The 18,107-nt window shown below is 44.9% G+C and overlaps 1 protein-coding gene across 1 annotated transcript in view; it reads left to right on the plus strand.

Moving 5' to 3' along the window:
* The first annotated feature begins 6,739 nt into the window (after positions 1 to 6,739).
* TMEM123 (transmembrane protein 123) overlaps positions 6,740 to 18,107 on the plus strand; it is a 39,166-nt gene continuing 27,798 nt past the window's right edge. Inside the window, exon 1 of the mRNA XM_084893598.1 lies at positions 6,740 to 7,072. Within this exon, the coding sequence (XP_084749724.1) occupies positions 6,973 to 7,072 (100 nt within the window). The 5' untranslated portion in view covers positions 6,740 to 6,972. The remainder of the gene's footprint in view (positions 7,073 to 18,107) is intronic.

Consider the following 18,107-nt stretch of genomic DNA (forward strand, 5'->3'; position numbering starts at 1 on the left):
ATACAGAGTCCTAAAAACAGAATAGAAGATCGCAAGAATCAAGTCAAAGATTTGGAACATAAAGAGCCAGAAGACACTCCTCTGCAGAAGCTAGAAGGCAAGAGAATCCAGAAAATCGAAGATAATGTAAGAAACCTCTGGGACAACTTCAAACGATCCAACATCAGAATCATGGGGGTCCCAGAAGATGAGAGAGAGCAAGATATCGAAAACATACTGAAAGAAATAGTGACAGAAAACTTCCCCCACCTGGGGAAAGAATTGGACTTACAAATCCAGGAAGCACACAGAACTCCAAATAAGAGGAATCCAAAGAGGACCACACCAAGACAAATCATAATTAAGATTCCAAGAGCAAAGGACAAAGAGAGAATATTAAAAGCAGCAAGAGCTAAGCAGGTGGTTACCTATAAAGGAGCACCTATATGATTGTCAGCTGATTTCTCAACAGAAACCATGCAGGCCAGACGGGAATGGCAAGAAATATTCAAGGTGATGAATAGCAAGAACCTACAGCCAAAAATACTCTACCCAGCAAAGCTATCACTCAGAATCGAAGGTCAGATAAAGAGCTTCACTAATAAAAAAAAGCTAAAGGAGTTCATCACCGCCAAACCAGAATTATATGAATTGCTGAAGGGGGTTCTTTCAGAAGAGAAAGTAAATAAAGATAAAAATTATGAACAACAAATATGTAACTATCAACAAGTGAATCTAAAAACCAAGGAAATTAAAAAAAAAAAATCTGATGAACAATATTAACTGTTGAATATAATAGAATCAGAGGTATGGAAGGGGAGTGAACTAATGATTCTTGGGGAAAAGGGGGGAGGGGAATGTGGGAAGAGACTGAACATAAACTGTGCACCTATGGATGAGGACAATGGGGAGTGGGGAAAGGGCAGAGGGTGGGGTGGGAAGGGGGGGGGGGGAAGGAACACTTGTAATAATATGAACAATAAAAATTTATTAAAAAAAAAAAGAAAAAAAAAAAAGAATTATTTCTTCCAGCCCTAGCTTGTTTTGCTCAGTGTTTACAGTGTCAGCTCTCAGACTGAAGAGTCAAGTGCATGTACCTCGGTTGCAAGCTCAACCCAGGCCCCATTTGGGGTTCATGGGGGAGGCCACCAATCTATGTGTCTCTCTTACATTGATGTTTCTCTCTCTGTCTCTCCCCCTCCCTTCCACTTTATCTAAAAATCAATGGAAAAAATATCCTTGGGTAAGGATTAATAACAAAAAAAATGATTTCTTTCATCAACACTATAAATTCAAACTGTTGGATGTTTATGCATTTTTCAAGTTACACCTATTTGCATGCTTATATAGGAGTAGGGATTGGAATGTCTCCCAATTTGAAGTTTACTTTTGCTTTTGTCTTAAGCTAAAAATCCTATATAGAATTGAACACAAAATAGATACTCCATAAATTTTTTGACTTATTGAATAGATTCACACTCTGAGGGAAGAAACAGGAAGTAAAAACTAAAAGGAGAGAGAAGATGCAAGAAAAACGGGACCTAGCATGTAGGCAGGGGAAGCAGAGATTGGAAGGTTGGGGGAAAAAATAAATAAATCAACTTTCATTGTAAAGACTTAACCACAGTTCATAACACGTTGTCAGTCAGCTAAAATGAAACTTGACAGGAAATGGGCAGAAATGAAAAAGAGCACAGGCCAACTTATGCTAGTGTGTTAAATCTTTCCACTGCTTTGCCCTATTTGCGGCTACCTCACAGGCTCAAAGTCAGCCAGGTTATGTTTTGTTCCTCATGCACATATTGAGTTATCAACAGACTGATTTATATCCAGCTGTGGACATCAAGCCATATGGGCCTTCCTCTATCACCTCTTTCTTTCTAAATGAATCAAAATTTTCTATGGGGTATAAGTGGGAAAAGATGAAATCTCAGTATCTTTTGTACAATCCTATCAGAAGCTGCTTCTGTAGTTCTTCTCTAGAATCCAACCGATTTTTAAAACACTCACTGGGGGTCTGCCATTTTATGAGGCAAATAGATCTGTCTTATTCCCAGCACCTAGCATAATACCTGGTACATGTCACGTGTTTAATAAATTTTTGGATATTGACTGGTTGAATGAATGAATGAATGAGTCATGGTTCTAATCTTTGATCTACCCTCAGTTGACCTTAAGTCAAAGACACAGATAAATGGGAAATATAGGACAGATGAAAAGAGAACATTGTTAAGGGAGTAGAGTACCAGAAGTTTTCTGTTCTGTTTATCTCCATCCAAATTTATAGAAAATTATTTCAATATGGTGGGAAGTATAGACCCTCAAATACTAACATGGAGACCCAGATCCTGGCCCCAATGTGTGCTTTTCCATGATCACATCTTAGCGTCTCTCACACTAGACTGTAAGTGTCTTACCTAGACTGTGAGCTCTGTGAGGACATTTTCCACCACATAGCAAGCACTCAATAACAGCAAATCACCGAATGGAGATTGGCGCCTCCTGGGGGGAAAGATATAGTCAGCTGTATCAAGTCAGGATCCTTAGTTGTGAGAAAGAAAAGCTGACTCTTTTTTAAAAAAAAAATGTATATTTTATTGATTTTTTTTACAGAGAGGAAGAGAGAGGGATAGAGAGTTAGAAACATCGATGAGAGAGAATCATCGATCAGCTGCCTCTTGCCAAGGTACATGCCCTTGACCGGAATTGAACCCGGGACCCTTCAGTCCGCAAGCCGACTCTCTATCCACTGAGCCAAACCGGTTTTGGCAAAAAGCTGACTCTTGCTGATGTAGTAGAAAAGGAGTACGTTGAAGATCCTGGGTAGCTCTTAGAATTGTTGGAGGGTGTAGAGCACATGTGTCAAACACAAGGCCCGCGGGCCAAATCCAGCCCGCCAGGCCTTGCAATGTGGCCCGCACCCCGCTGTCATCACTGCACTCCGCTGTCAGTTTATGACATTGTCAGTTTATGACTGTTCAGTAAACCATTCGGCCCGCGATTTAGGCTGGATTTTAGATTTTGGCCCCTTCTCTGATTGAGTTCGACACCCCTAGTGTAGAGAATCATGACTAAAGCTAAGCCTCCAAGAATAATGCAAAACAAACAAGCAAACCACTGCAGAACGAGTCCAGTGGGGAAACTGTCTCCATTGCAGCTCCCTACCAATGCCACTTCTGCATCGGCAACCCAGTCTTGCGACCACAGAGAAACGACATTGCTGCAGCCAGCGCCAGCCAACTCTGAGGTTACTCATTTCAGAAGAACTGGAAGTGCCGCCCTGAGCCTGTTCCCTCTGGTTGCTCGTACCTGCATTTAAGTTTCACATGTGGGAGCCTGACTGGCAGAGCCTCAGTCACATTGTTTAGGGGCTGGATTTGAGTTCTAAATAAAGGAAAGCTGTTCAAAAGACGATGGGTATCCATAGAAACGACAGATGTCCACTGTCCCATAGCAATCTGTGATAGGAGCTAAACCCGAGTTATGCATTCAGGCATAGGTTTTTGTGCTCACGGAACTTATACCCTTGTAGGAGAGACAAACAATAAATATAAGCGAGCATAATGATGGGTAGCACTAGTTGCTACAAAGACAAGTAAAGCTCTGAGGTAGGGGGTTCAAGGAAAGCTTTTCTGAGACGAGCAGAGACCTAAATGATGCAAGAGAGCAGCAAGCACCAAGGCCCTGGGATGGAAACAGATCAGCAGCTGAGGACCATGTCCTGTAGGGCCGTGCAGGCCGTGAAGACACAGACCCTGGCTTTGGACTTGGAAAGGTGGCAGGGGAATGGCCTGATCTGACGTTTGTAGAAGGATTACACTGGCTGCCGTGTGAAGAACATATTAGAAGGGAAGCAGGTGGGAGCAGGGAGACCAAACTGACCAAAGTATGAGCTGAGAGATTAGAGCACAAAAATCTGCCCAGGTGTCCCGGCTGGTGTGGCTCAGTGGTTGAGCATCGACCTATGAACCAGGAGGTCACAGTTGGATTCTCGGTCAGGGCACATGCCCAGGTTGTGTGTAGGGAGCGGCTATAGGGTTAAGCCTCGGACCTGTTGGCAAAGCCACAAACAAGTCCCAGCTTAGAGGGCACAGCCCTCCAGCCCTCTTAGCATAATTAAGCTTGACCTTATGCCGCTCCCTAGATCCTTCCTGGGTAGCTAACGGGCTGTGGGAGGTGCAGCAAGTGCTGCCAAAACAAGTGAAACTCACAAGAACATTGTAACTATGGTGACCACTACCTTGTTTACCTCTGACTATAAAATAGAGCATCAGCTTGCTGCCCGGACTTTTCTCTGTGGCCTCAGCCAGTCACAGGAAGATCCACCTAGGCCCGTTGTCGGCAAACTCTGGCTCTCAAGCCACACGCAGCTCTTTGGCCCTTTGAGTGTGGCTCTTCCACAGAATATCACAGCCTGGGCGAGTCTATTTTGAAGAAGCGGCATTAGAAGAAGTTTAAGTTTAAAAAATTTGGCTCTCAAAAGAAATTTCAATCGTACTGTTGATATTTGACTCTGTGGACTAATGAGTTTGCTGACCACTGACCTAGACCCAGCTTATTCTCTTTTGTCTTTTCTACATCCTTCGCTGGCATGGCACAGCTGCGGGCTTGATCAGTGGGGGACATGCAGGCGGCAGCCAATCAGTGATTCTCTCATCACGGATGTCTCCCTCTTCCTTCTTCTCTGAAATCAATAATATATATATATATAGATCTGCCCAGGTGGGGAGAAGATAATATAAGAGAGAAGTCTTGGGAAATGAGTGAAAATGGCCCAGGAGAAGAGGTCAGAAGGCCTCTGGGACAAAGGGAAGAAGAGGAGCAGACACAGGAGCATGGAAAGCCCTGGCATCTCTGCAGACCTTGCAGTAGCCTGGGGAGGTTAGAGAGGGGTCCAGACACGAGGCTGGAAAAGCAGGGGGCAGCCAGACTGCCAAGGGCTTCCATGCTGCTTTTTTAGCCTTTCATGTCAGCAAAGTAAAGTGTTGTTACAGTGATGTGGGCAGAGCCCGAGACAAAACTAAGGCTAGATTTCCCCAGGGAAAGGTCTGGCCTCTCACTGGAGTTCCTAAGAAGGCAGAAAGGACACAGTTCCTTGCCCTTCTCACCACTCCTCAGACTTGAGCAACCCACAGGTCTCTGGGATTATCAAAGTGAAGCTGGGCACACCCACTCCTCTCTGGGGTACAGAAATCAGACAGCAGAGGGTCTGAGAGCTTCTCCGTGGTGGTGAGTCCCAGGAGAAATTGTCAGGTAGACATCTTGTCCGCCATACTTTCTCATTTTACTTCTGCGGGCATCTCCTATTCCACTCCAGACCCCAGACAGATGTACACGGAGTCCTACAGGAAGTGCTAAATTTGGATTGGTGAAGAAAATGGAAGAGGAGGAGGGCTTTTCAGAAAGAGAAAACAATGTGTGCCAATGCCAGGAAGCACCGTTGTCTGTGGGCAGTCAAACCAAGGCTGGGCAGACTACGGGAGCCTGGATTGTGAAAGGCTTGGACAAGGTGGTAAGCAGTCACCAGGACAATTTATTCTTAAACCAGACCCCCCAGTGAAATGGGTGACCAAAAGTTAAGTGTGCAGTAATTGCTTTTTGCCCAGGGTGGATGCCAGGGAGTGTTTACAGGCCTGGTTGAATCAACAGGTGGAAGTTTATAAATTTAGGATAAATTGCCCAAGTTAATCTCCATGACGGGTCATCTCCATATTGATAGACTTGCCTCAGTGCAGAACGTACTGTCTCTCATAACACATTTTTTGGGAATTGCGATGCAACGTGGCCTTTATGTCATAAAATCTGGGTCAGATACCAAAGATCAACAGCATTTAGAGCTGTGCATGTGAGGGGTTCTCCTTGATTTTAAGTGCCCTGGATCCTTCTGTCTTTCATCTCAGCGGAGTCCCAAACCAGGGCTCAGTGTTTGTTTTTCTCCTGTATCCGCCAATGTTGCTACAGGCCCATTCACAATTCTGAGCGGAAACAAGATGCAGATTATAGAAGCACTGCAAGTCAAAACAGGTGAGGAGAATTGGCACCAAGGGCTTAACCAGAGACTATTCCAGGCACGTTGTTCCACCTGAACTGGATCAGCTGACACCGAGGCGAGGAGACTTGGTTAGATTTGTGCAACCTCAGCCTTGGTGGCCTGCGAAACGCCACCAACTCTGCTGTTCCCCTCATCCCTGCCCACTCCACTCCTCTCTTTTTGCAAGGACACAGCAAGTGCAGGGAACCTGTGGAAGAGGATGGCGTACAATTTGGGGTATAGAGATCATGTGTTTTATATATGAAGTAAGCAATGCATTTGTGCATCACCATCCAACCCCCCTTTCCCTCCCAACTTAGGCTGGGTCAAGAAAGAAGAGCGCGGAAAGCCAGGTCCTCCCAGAGGGAATGCAATGCCATCCACTCTGAGTCTCTCCCTTCACCCCTTGCTTTGCTGACCTCGCTTGCAACTGCCCCGCATCCCTCCCTCCCCCTCAACTCCCCCAACTTCACGCGAAAGCTGCTCTTCAAAGATATCCTTCCGGACTCAGTGGAGCCCGGCGTGCTCTGCATCCGGAGGGGCCGCGGCGCTCGCTTTTATCGGAGAGAACAAAACTGCCATTTCCGAAAACAAAGGAAACTTGCTCGAGCGTTTCGGGCTCAAAGGCGCACATCAGAGGGGGAGGTGGGAAGGAGCCCAGGCGCCGAACACCGCAAGCCCCGCCCCCACACAGGCCCCGCCCCAAACTCCCTGAGGCCCCGCCCCCGACCAGGCCCCGCCCCCGTCCCAACGCCTGGGCTCCGCACGCAGCGCGCGCTCCAGCCCGGCTCCCGCGGCGCCCTATTTGGTGTTTGGGGGGCAGGTGGCGGAGGGAGGCGTGCGCGGCGGAAGAGGACGAGGGAACGGGCTCGCGTGCTGTAGGGCGGTCCTCGCCGGAGCAGCCTCCATCCATCCGCCTCAGCCGGAGACCCTCGAGGCCGTCGCGTCCCGGCCGGAGAACAATGGGGCTCGGCTCGCGCGGTGGCTGGGCCGTGTTCCTCTTGGGGGCGCTGCTGGCGCTCGCGCTGCTCAAGGCCGTGGTGGACAGCGAAGTCCCGGCGGGTGAGTGAGGAGGGGTGGCGGGGGTGCGGGCCGCGTCCCCGGGAAGGGGTGGGCGTAGGGGGGGAGGCGCGCTGCCCAAGTTGGGGATCTGCTGGTGGGAAAGTTCTGCGCATCTGATGCCGAGCGCACGAGGCCGGTCAGGAGGTACCCGGAGGTGCCTGGCGAGGTCTCGGGGGGAAACTGAGGCTCCGGCCGGCTCCCACTTGCCCCCTGTTGAAGGAATTGCCCGGTCCTTGAACCCCCACCTCCCCCAGGTTTTTCGGCGGCGGCGGCGGCGGCGGCGCACCTGTAGGAGTGCGCGGTACCTGTTGAGCTACCCAAGGACGCCCCAGCCTTTCCCGTTCTCGGAGGCGCCCTTGTGCAGGGGGGCGGACAATAGGTCCACCGGTTCCTGCGGAAGCGGGTCTACGAGCTCGTTGGGGAACCTTTTCGGAGGTCGGGGGGGGGGGGGTGGTCTCCTCGGCGTTTGATCCGCTAATTGTGTAGTCGCAGCAAACAGATGATGGCTATTCTCAAGGTCTCGCGTTTCAAGTTAAAAGACTTTGGGCTGATGGTGGGAGCTTTGGGGAAGCGCATCCGGCCCTCCCGGAGCAGGTGAGGCGGCTCGTGCCCCCTGGGGAAGGGCGCCCCCTGCCTCTGGTGTGGCATTCACCGGCCGAGGGCGCAGCAGCTCACGGCTGACGGTCGCCTGGCGCCCACGACATGGTCAGGAGGTCAGAACAAATTAAGTTTTAATTTTCTCTTTTTTGAGAAAAGGGGGTTTCACTCTAGGGACTTGAAAACGTCCTGTTTGGATAAGGCCAGGAAACTAGGATTTGTGATATATATATATATATATATATATATATATATATATATATATATATATAATCTTTTTTGTAAACTATTCTGGAAGTAGGATAATGATCAGTAAACTAGGATAAGTTGCTTTAAGGGACTAAAGTTTTTCATGGATTTAAGTTATATCCACCTGTTGTATATTTATCTGTAGATTAGTTTTACCCAGATAAAGAGACACAATACCTGCTTTTGCTTGAATAATCTGAGTGAGACAATAACTTTTGTTTTACTGAATTTCTTGTCTGTTTTGTTGAATTGTGCACGTGACAAACTGGCTTTGTAGACCAAATTTTGAGATCATTTAACAAAAAGGATCAGTAAATCGTGATCATCATATTTTCAGTATTATTAGGTGTCTTAGTGTAAAAGTGAACAATCTGGAGTGAAACTGTTGGTGCTAATTTTATGCCAATAATTTTTATTTGTTACTTTGTGAGTGTAAACTTCTTTATTGATTCTCTAATGCATTGCTTAGAGAAATGGAATGTCCTTGTTTTGTTTCCTTTTGCCTTCATAAAAGACTCTGCCCTATTTTAATATTTACTACATGTTTATTACTTAATATTTCACTTGAGGTTAGTGCTATTTGGAAAACTTAGGATGAATGCTCTACTATACAAAAGCCTTTGTCATGAACTAGTGTAGCCAACATAAGCTGGAATCCATTTCTACAGATAACAGTGTTACCTAGAAGCTAAAATAAAGGGAGACTCTGTAGAGGATTTCTTTAAAAAGCAAGTAAAGGTCCTAGTCTTAATAGACAGTGTGTAATCTGTATAAAGTGTCACTATCACCCTAACAGGATTGGCTCAGTGGATAGAGCGTCAGCCTGCGGACTGAAAGGTCCCAGGTTTGATTCCAGTCAAGGGCATGTACCTTGGTTGTGGGCACATCCCTAGTGGGAGGTGTGCAGGAGGCAGCTGATATATGTTTCTCTCTCATCGATTTTTCTAACTCTCAATCCTTCTCCCTTCCTCTCTGTATAAAATCAATAAAATATATATTTTTTAAATAGAGTGTCATTATTAAAAATAGCTAATTTTTACTAGACATTTTTCCCTATTTACCTATGCTAATTGAGGTCCACACCACCTCCCATCAAATCCTCACAGTATTATCCCCATTATATAAATGAATGGAGGCTTAGAAATTACCTAACTTATTCTAAGTAAAACAGCTGATCCATGTTTGATTTCAGAGACCAGAATCCAAACTCTCAACCATTTTGCCTCATTGGGTGATGTTGGCTTTTCAAGTAGATAATGCTTAAAACCCACAATATGGCCATTGCCCAAAATATTGTGGGAGAAGATAAAAACATTGAAATTCCTCTTTTAAAATATCTTTCCCAGTCTGTTGCATAGTTTCAAAAATATCCTCAGTTGGAGGAGGTGGGGAAACCATGAGCAAGTTAGCCAGCTGGATGGAACTTGAAGGTGCAATGAGAGACATAGGGGAGGGCAGGAGGGAGAGGCTGTTACTTAGGTCTCTTGATGGCAAGTGATAGAAACCCACCTTGAACAGCCTTGGGGCCAAGAAGGGACTTGATTAACTCTTCAACGAAAAAGTCCAAGGATTCAGAAATGCTGTATTCAGGAGTTCACACAGGTTGCCAGGAGATGGCTCTTCCAGTTCGTGATTACATCTATCAAATCTCAGGCAAACCATAAACTGTCCTCAGACTGCTGGGAGTGGGGCATCAGGGAGAACATGACACTTCACATAACGGGGACTTTTTAAAGTGAGCCTCAGGTTTCAAAGGCCACCATAAGGGGTACCCAGTTAGGAAATGAAATAAATCCATACTGAGTCTAGACCACATCATGAACTTAAGTGTGTGTGTTCCCCCAGCCCCTCCAATTCGGTGTATTACTCAATTGAATACTTGTTCTTTCTGTCAAGTCTTCAGCCTTTTTGTACGTATGGTTGTCCATGAGTCTCGCAGGATGTAAAAGCAGTGCCTGCCCACAGAGATACTTGAGACATGTTTATTGAAAAAAGGAGAAAAGTTAGTAAAGTTAGGAAGAGCCTGACTTCTTTCTCAAGCAAAAGAATTAAAAGTGGGTGACCAGGAAATCATCCTTCCTAAGTGTGACAACAGCTGGGAGGCAGAAACAGGAGATTCCGGCAGCAGTCCAGACAGTAGATGGTGGCACCTGATAGTGGGGATGAGTGGGTGGAACTGAAGTCACTTGCTAATGGACTGGATGGAAGGGGGTGGTGGAATGAGGAAGAGGGAGGAACCACATTGGTATGTCTTGGTTTGGGGTTGAACAAGTGGTGATACATTAACTGGGAAGATGGGGAGAGCGGGATTACAGTAGAAAATCAACAGTTCCAATTTGGCACTCACATGCCCAGGCTTTGGAATTCAACAGCCTGGTCCAAATCCAGACTCTGCCACTTACTAGCTGGGCAGCCTTTTCTGGGCCTCGGTTCCCGTCACTGCAGAACAGGATCCCTACCTCAGAAGTGGAGGGGGAGGAGCTAATGCACGTTACATGCTCCCCAGGAGGCCCGGCGTGTACCAAGCTCTTCATAGCATTGACATTTGTTTGACACCTACTGCTGAATACTTCTGTACGGTCTACTGACCTTGATCTTTTTCAAGTTTAATCTTCACACCAGATTCTTGTGTGTGTGTGGATTATAGTTCTATCAAGAGGAAGACATTTGCACACACAATTAAGATAGATCCTTCAAACTTGTTATTGCCTTCCTTTCGTTGTACTCTGAGGGTTTTTTGTGTGGAGGAAGGCTACCTTTGTGAAAGGTATACAATAGCACACTTACTCTCTTCCCAGGTGGTGTATATATACTTATACAAAGACTCAAGATGAATAAACCAACTGAAAAAGATGCGTGACGGGCATGGAGTTCTTCTAAACCTCTTCCAAATCTTTTAGGTGCTAGTTAAAAATTAAGAGTCATAACCCCCAGACACCTGATTGGTGGTGTTGCTCTTATATTGGTCAAGGGCAAAGCAGACGTGCAGTCCTTAGTTCATCCTAGCTTGATGCCTGTGTGTGTGGGTAGCCGGAGCTATTGCATGCCTGGGGCACATAAAAAAAAAAAAAAAGACGACGACTCATCATCCTGAGAAGGCTTTCCATTAAAAGTAGAGTTATCTTCTCTAAAATGTATGAAGTTAGGCCAAAACCGGTTTGGCTCAGTGGATCGAGCGTCGGCCTATGGACTCAAGGCTCCTTGGTTCGATTCCTGTCAAGGGCATGTACCTAGGTTGTGGACACATCCCCAGTAAAGGGTGTACAGGAGGCATCTGATCGGTGTTTCTCTCTCATCGATGTTTCTAACTATCTCTCCCCCTTCCTCTCTGTAAAGAAATCAATAAAATGTATTTTTAAAAATAATAAATAAAATAAATCGTATGAAGTTGGGAGTGTTAGTGCAAGCCCTTGGAGCGCCCATGAATACAAAGGCGCCCTCCCATGACAGTCCCCTCCACTCAGAAGAGCAGGGTTGTAGTGGCAGAAATCAGCTTCTCTCCCCAGTCACCGTGTCCTCCTGTGGGTGAATGAATTTTGGAAAAGCTGTTATATAATTAGCCAGTGGCTGGCACATACTGTAGTAAGTACTATGTAAGTGTTTGTTACATAAACTACATGTTTTCTTCTTGAAAAACCAGTAACGCAGTTACAGATTTCTGACAGTATATTTCATAGCAACCGTGGCAAAAGCAGACCTTAGCACTTCCTGTGGCATAATGACCCTCCCCACACCTCCACCACAATATACCGCCAGTGTTCTTAGATAACTATTATGTGCTCATTGATCACAAGCTGTTTATTTTTGTAGGCTCTTCAAGCAGACAGCCTTCCACATTTCCCCATTCCTCTAGACTGAGCCAGCAGGTACGTTTAGAAGGGTTCAAGAAAGGGATTTTGATCTGTCTGGAATACATAAAGTAGTATCAGCAGGCAAGTCCATGAAAGGTGGTATACTCACTTGTTTTAACCGTCCTTTATTCATGAACCCCTAAAGCCTATCCCAAGGGTTACCCTTAGTAGGCATTAATAAATGATACAGTCCACTGGATGAATACTCTTTCTCAGTCTAGCAAAGATGTGAATATATTCTAAAACATATTAGTATTTCATACTGTATTTTGAAGCACATTTTTAGGTGTAACGTTTTTGCACTCTGCCCATACACATGAAATATGAATGTATATAAGGCTGCTGGTCTTGCTGGGGGAAAAGTCACTTTAAGCTGACCAGCCATGACTGCCTTACGTTGCCTTGGCGGACTCTGAGTAGACCCTGCTTACACTGCAACCATCGGACTTCAGTCCTCCCAACCCCCATCTGCTTCCCTGTTGAAACACTTGTTGAGACATTTCCCCCGTGCTTTTAGTTTGGGACAAGTGGATTCCTCCTTGGAATTCTGAGTTCACTAGCTGGGAAGATGCTATAGGAACCAGTTTGATGTCTTAAATATCAGTAGTAAACTAGCAGGGCATGTTTTCTTGCAAGCAATATTTAGGTTATCTTTTTATTATCCTTATTCTTTAGAGTTGATTGAGGTAGAAACTAGGGAAAAGGTACACAGATCCTATTGCCAGGCCCTAGTTTTATTCACCAAATACTTATTGAGTGTCTCTAATGTGCTGACATGTTCTAGATGCTCAGGATACAAAATGGACCAAGCCCTGGCTTGTTGGATTTTTTTTTTTTTTTTTTTTTTTGGCTTGTTTTCACTGTGGAAAAATACACAGAACATTATTTATGATGTTGGCCATTTTAAAGTATAGAATTCAGTGGCAATAGGTACATTCACATTGTTCAGCTTTGTAGAGTTTTATTCTCGGGGGTGTACAGTGCTCCAGGGAGTTCATACTTTTGGTTTACCTCTGTGTTTTTTCACTATCTACTAGAAGCCCGGTGCATAAAATTCATGCATTGGGGGGGGGGGGGGGGGGGGGGAGGGGAGGTGTCCCTTAGCCCAGCTTGCACCCTCTCCAATCTGGAACCCAATGAGGGATGTCCGTCTGCCCATTTAGGCCCGATCCATCATGTATATAACTCCTACCAGGATCAGACCTAAACAGGTCAGACATCCCTCTCACAATCCAGGACTGCTGGCTCCCAACTGCTCGCCTGCCTGCCTTCCTGATTGCCCCTAACCACTTCTACCTGTCAGTCTGATTACCCCTTAACTACTCCCTTGCCAGCTGATTGATGTCTAACTGCTCCCCTGACAGTATGTTTGCCCCTAACTACACTCCCCTGCAGGCCTGGTCACCCCTAACCACTCTTACCTGCAGGCCTGGTCACCCCTAACTGCCCTACCTGCAGGTCTGGTCCCCACAACTGCTCTCTTCTGCAGGCCTGGTTCCCCCCCCCCAACTGTCCTTCCCTGTAGGCCATCTTGTGTACACATGGGGGCAGCCATCTTATGTGTTGGAGTGATGATCAATTTGCATATTACTATTTTATTAGATAGGCTGCCTTTTCCCTACTGGTTGCTGGCTGAACATAGGATATTTTATTTCAATTTCAGTAATTCTACAGACTCATTTTTATTGGAGGGGAAGACTATATAGATTACCCCAAAATGTAATAATGGTTATTGTTAGGCAGCTGTGGGAGGGTTTTCTTACAATAGTTTATTGAATTCTTAGGTGTCTTTCCTTGACCTTTATTAACTCTAATTCTCTACTGCTGAATATCCTGAAAACTGGTGTGGCCTTAACTTTAAAAAACACCTTTCAGCCAAGATATACCACTGCTGACATCACTGTGAAGCTGTTCAAGATCAGCACAGTGCTGTGGGGACCGCTTCAGAGTTGGCGGGAGGATTTTGAATGCCCCTGTAACTCAGGAAAAATTATGGAGGGGGAAAAAAGAAAGCATGGCCTCAAATTATTTTTTTTTTACCAGATCAGATAATACAGGTTTTTATAAACAATTTTGGTTGTTCAGTGTGTAACCCTTCCCATAGCGGCGATAGCATAACAGTTATGGGAAGTGCTTGAATCTTCTTTGAATCTTGAAAGCCCTTATGTAACATGTTGAATCTGTGTAGGACATGATGTATTTTCTGTTAAGTAGCACGGGTGTTTCTAATTGTTGAAACACTGTTTTTTGGACATACTGTTTGTTTACCAGTTTGTTTGGTGCTATTCAGCCCAGTTTAATTGGCACCGATCCCAAAAGGAAAATAACGTCTTCCTTTGGCAAACGCCCGTATGATGTGTATTTCAGGGGAAAGTGGAGGCTGCCAGCAGTACTACTTCCCACAGGAGGTGCCCATCACTTTTATAGGACTTACCACATTGGATTCCGTGTATCTTCCTTCTCTACTTTTTTAAAATCTCCATCTAAGTTCCTTGGAAGTGGTATGATGATTTATTCATTCTAGCTCCTCACCCTGTGCCTGATACATAGCAGATATGCACACATGTTGGTTGAACTGAATTATGGAACCAAAGACATATTTTATAATAGCTGACTTATCTTTATTGAAGAACCACTGCATACATTTTGCAGACATGACTGGTCCATGTGATAATCTTACCCATTTTTATTATAGTGTGGTGCAGGGAGAGGGGGTTTCTTATTTATAGAGTAAGATTGATGCCTGAGGTCAAAGACACTGGAATTAAGCTTACTTCCGAATGATACCACTGAATTACACGTAGCAGTTCTTTTATTTTTTGAATGCCCTTGTTATTCGAGAACAGCCATACCTTTGACATTCTTTTCTGCAGGGACTTGTTCGTGTTTCCGGATTATGGAGAAAATGGTTTTCCCGTTTCATGTAAAGCTGGGCGGTTTATATTTTAGGGTCTCTGGGTGGGTGAATGTATTCTTTGTGGTGCAAGGAAGACACATGCCCAGATGATTTTTAGTAACGGGAGTTTGGGCAAGGATGCAAGAGAACGCGGCGTGCTTCAGGATACCGGGTCTCCTCTGTAGCTCGCTGTCATTCAGGACACAGCCTTCTCTCAGTACTTAGCCTTGGTGAGTCCCCAGAAAGAGGAACCTGAGGGGTTCAGGGCACTTACATCCGGTTTGAAGCTCCTTTCTTGGGCACAGTTTGTGCCAAGCCAGTTTCAAAGCCATTTCTCCCTTAAAGTTCCATCTGTACATGAGTGCCTTTGGCTTGGTGACCCATCCCACGTTGGTTCAGTCACGTGGGCTATTCTAATAGGGTTGGCTTTCTCCAGAGACCTGGCAGGGCCATAACACATTTGAGCAGATAAACGTGGGTTGGGCTTAGATTTCTGCAGAAGAGGGCATTGGAAACTTGGGAACAACTTACTCAGATAATTTTGTAGTCCAATTTTTTATCCCCCATGGAAACACTAGAAGTCTTAGTAAGGTCGAAAGAATCCATCATGTACATCACTTTTTGTTTCCTACTACCTTTTTCTACTTATTTTAGGTAAAATTTTTTGTGCATGAAAGAAATACCAGCTGGAAACTTGCTGCTCAGTTGTTAGCTGCTGTAACACAAGAATCAGTGGCCTGATGGGTTGCTTTAGACAGACAGGGAAACAACAGTCAGACCCATAGATGCTGATATTTTAACTAGAGATTGATAAAGGAGAATATTTAACACCTTAAGGGTTAGAGATATAGGGCTAAGGAACCAGCTCCAGGAAAGAATTTCCCAAACTACTATGAAAAACTTGTTTGTACTTAAACTGCCTCAGCTCCTCAAAGACTTGTGTTCAGCTCATGTTTTTGAGATTACATGTGAACATTGCTGGTAATTTTTAACATCATGAGATGTTGTCTCAAGGAATGTAGAGTAGGGAAATCATGCACTTGGGCTTAGATTCACTTGCTCAGTGAACAGATGTTTGTTTTGACTGCTCACACTGCCGGTCACTGTTTTAGGCAGAGGCATCTAGTCTGGTGACAAATAAGACGGATGAATACCTGCTTGCATGAAGTTTATATCCAGGTGGGGAGATCCAGACTATAAGGAGAGAAGCAACAAAGGAAGATGCCTTGGGATCGTGATTAAAAAAAAAAAATGAACAGGGATAAATGAATAGATATAAGTATGTATATGTGAATGTGGTAGAGAATTACCAGGGAGCAGAGGCAGGCAGGTCACTGCGGCTGGCACACAGTGGTGCGTCTGTACTGTAGTTATGTTATTACATCTAGGAAGGTAGGAAACAGTCAGTATTTAAGGTAGGAGATTTATATTTTGAAACAGTAGGAGAGGCTCCAGAAGAGAAGGCAGGAGATGTGGATGCTGGCAACTTTCATTGACTTCTCCAGGTCTTTTTATTTTTTCTTAATTGGGGGAGGGTGTAGCTCTGAAAGCATTAAAATGCAATAGTGATTCTGAGCCACTGTGCACCTGCACTCTCTCACATCCCCGGGGCAGCAGGTGTGATAGTAAAATGGGCCGGTCCTGGTGTGTTTTCTGAAGCATGCCTCTGTCCTAAAGCTGCCGTTGGGGGCCCCAAAAAATGCTTCTAGTCCAGGCCAAGACCTGCTGCTCTGCTCAGCCTGGTGAGGACCATTTAGCATGTTAACGGTTAGAGAGATGGGGCCGAGTAACCAGCCTGTTGAAGGAGTTCTGGGAAATCCCAGGAAATTGTGAATGTTGGCTTGGGTTTGTGAGGGAGGGCAGAGGGAGGAGGTCTGATAAACCAGGGTTTAGGAGAGATAGCGTATGTGCTGCCAAAAGGAGCACTTAGGGTTCGGAAAGATAAACAGTGGGGGAAGTACATGAACCGAGGAACATGCAAAATTCCCAGAAATGCTGAAAAAGACTAAGCAGCCACAGAAATAAGAGGAAAATAAAAGCTTGAGCTATTCTTAAAAAAAAAATCTTTTTTTCAGCCCTAGCTGGTTTGTCTCAGTGGATAGAGGTCGACCTGGGTTCTGAAAGGTCCTGGGTTCTATTCCGGCCAAGGGCACATGCCCAGGTTGTGGGTTCAATCCCTGTAAGGGTGTGCAGGAGGCAACCAATCAATGATTCTCTCTCATTATTGATATTTCTATTTCTCTCTCCCTCTCCCTTCTTCTCTGAAATAAATTAAATATATATATATATATATATTGAATATATATATATATATATATTGAATATATATATATATATATATATATATATTTTTTTTTTTTTTTCAAAAGCAAGAAAAACAAGACGGTATATAGCAGTGATCGGCAAACTCTTTAGTCAACAGAGCCAAATATCAACAGTAAAATGATTGAAATTTCTTTAGAAAGCCAAATTTTTTAAACTTAAACTACATAGGTAGGTACATTGTTATTAACTTAATTAGGGTACTCCTAAGCTGGCCTTTGCTAAAAACTTAAGAGGCCAAAGAGCCACAGTTTGCCGACCACTGGATAGATGATGAAACATAGCCACTCCTCACTTCCCTCTAAAAAGTGCGCCTGGGGCAGAAAAGCCCACCGCCTGCCTCCTGCCTCCTGCCTCCTTGGTCTTTCGGGAAAGCCTGTGACGGGTCCTGTGATGGTCAAGCACACCCCGGCTGCACAGTAGGTCCTTGTTGAATCTGAATTCCAGTTTGCGTAGGAAAAGGGCCCAGCTGGGATTGAATGCATGGCACCTCCTTTTTTGTCTTTTCTATTCGACTCTTTTTTTCAGAGAAAGCTGGCAGGCTGGCTCTGCCCTCTCGTGACTTCTCTCAGACTAAAATTCAGGCTTACCCTCTGCGTTGAGTAATACATAAAGATTCCTCCAGTAACATTCCCATGTGTATAAAGTTCTCAGGAAGAGACTGTATGATGTGCTGGTTAGACTTAAGCAGTAGTTAGTAGCAGGCGTTAACTTTTTGTCCCCTCCTCTTTTTGCTTGTCTGTGTCTTTTTTTAATGTGTCATTTTGCATAAAATTTATTGTAGAGCCCTTACCAGTTTGGCTCAGGGGATAGAGTGTCAGCCTGCAGACTGAAAGGTCCCAGGTTCGATTTCGGTCAAGAGCATGTACCTTGGTTGTGGGCTCATCCCCAGTGGGGGGTGTGCAGGAGGCAGCTGATCGATGTTTCTCTCTCATCGATGTTTCTAACTCTCTATCCCTTTCCCTTCCTCTTTGTAAAAAATCAATAAAATATAAAATTTTAAAAATTTATTGTAGAATTAAACTAGGATATGCACATGATTTCTAAAAGGCTAAACATTATGTATATAATAGTAGTCTTACTTTCCCCATGGAGCCCAGCAGTCCTTTTCTCAAACGTA

The sequence above is a fragment of the Pipistrellus hanaki genome (genome assembly GCF_964339955.1).
Source record: "Pipistrellus hanaki genome assembly, chromosome: 9".
Taxonomy (NCBI): domain Eukaryota; kingdom Metazoa; phylum Chordata; class Mammalia; order Chiroptera; family Vespertilionidae; genus Pipistrellus; species Pipistrellus hanaki.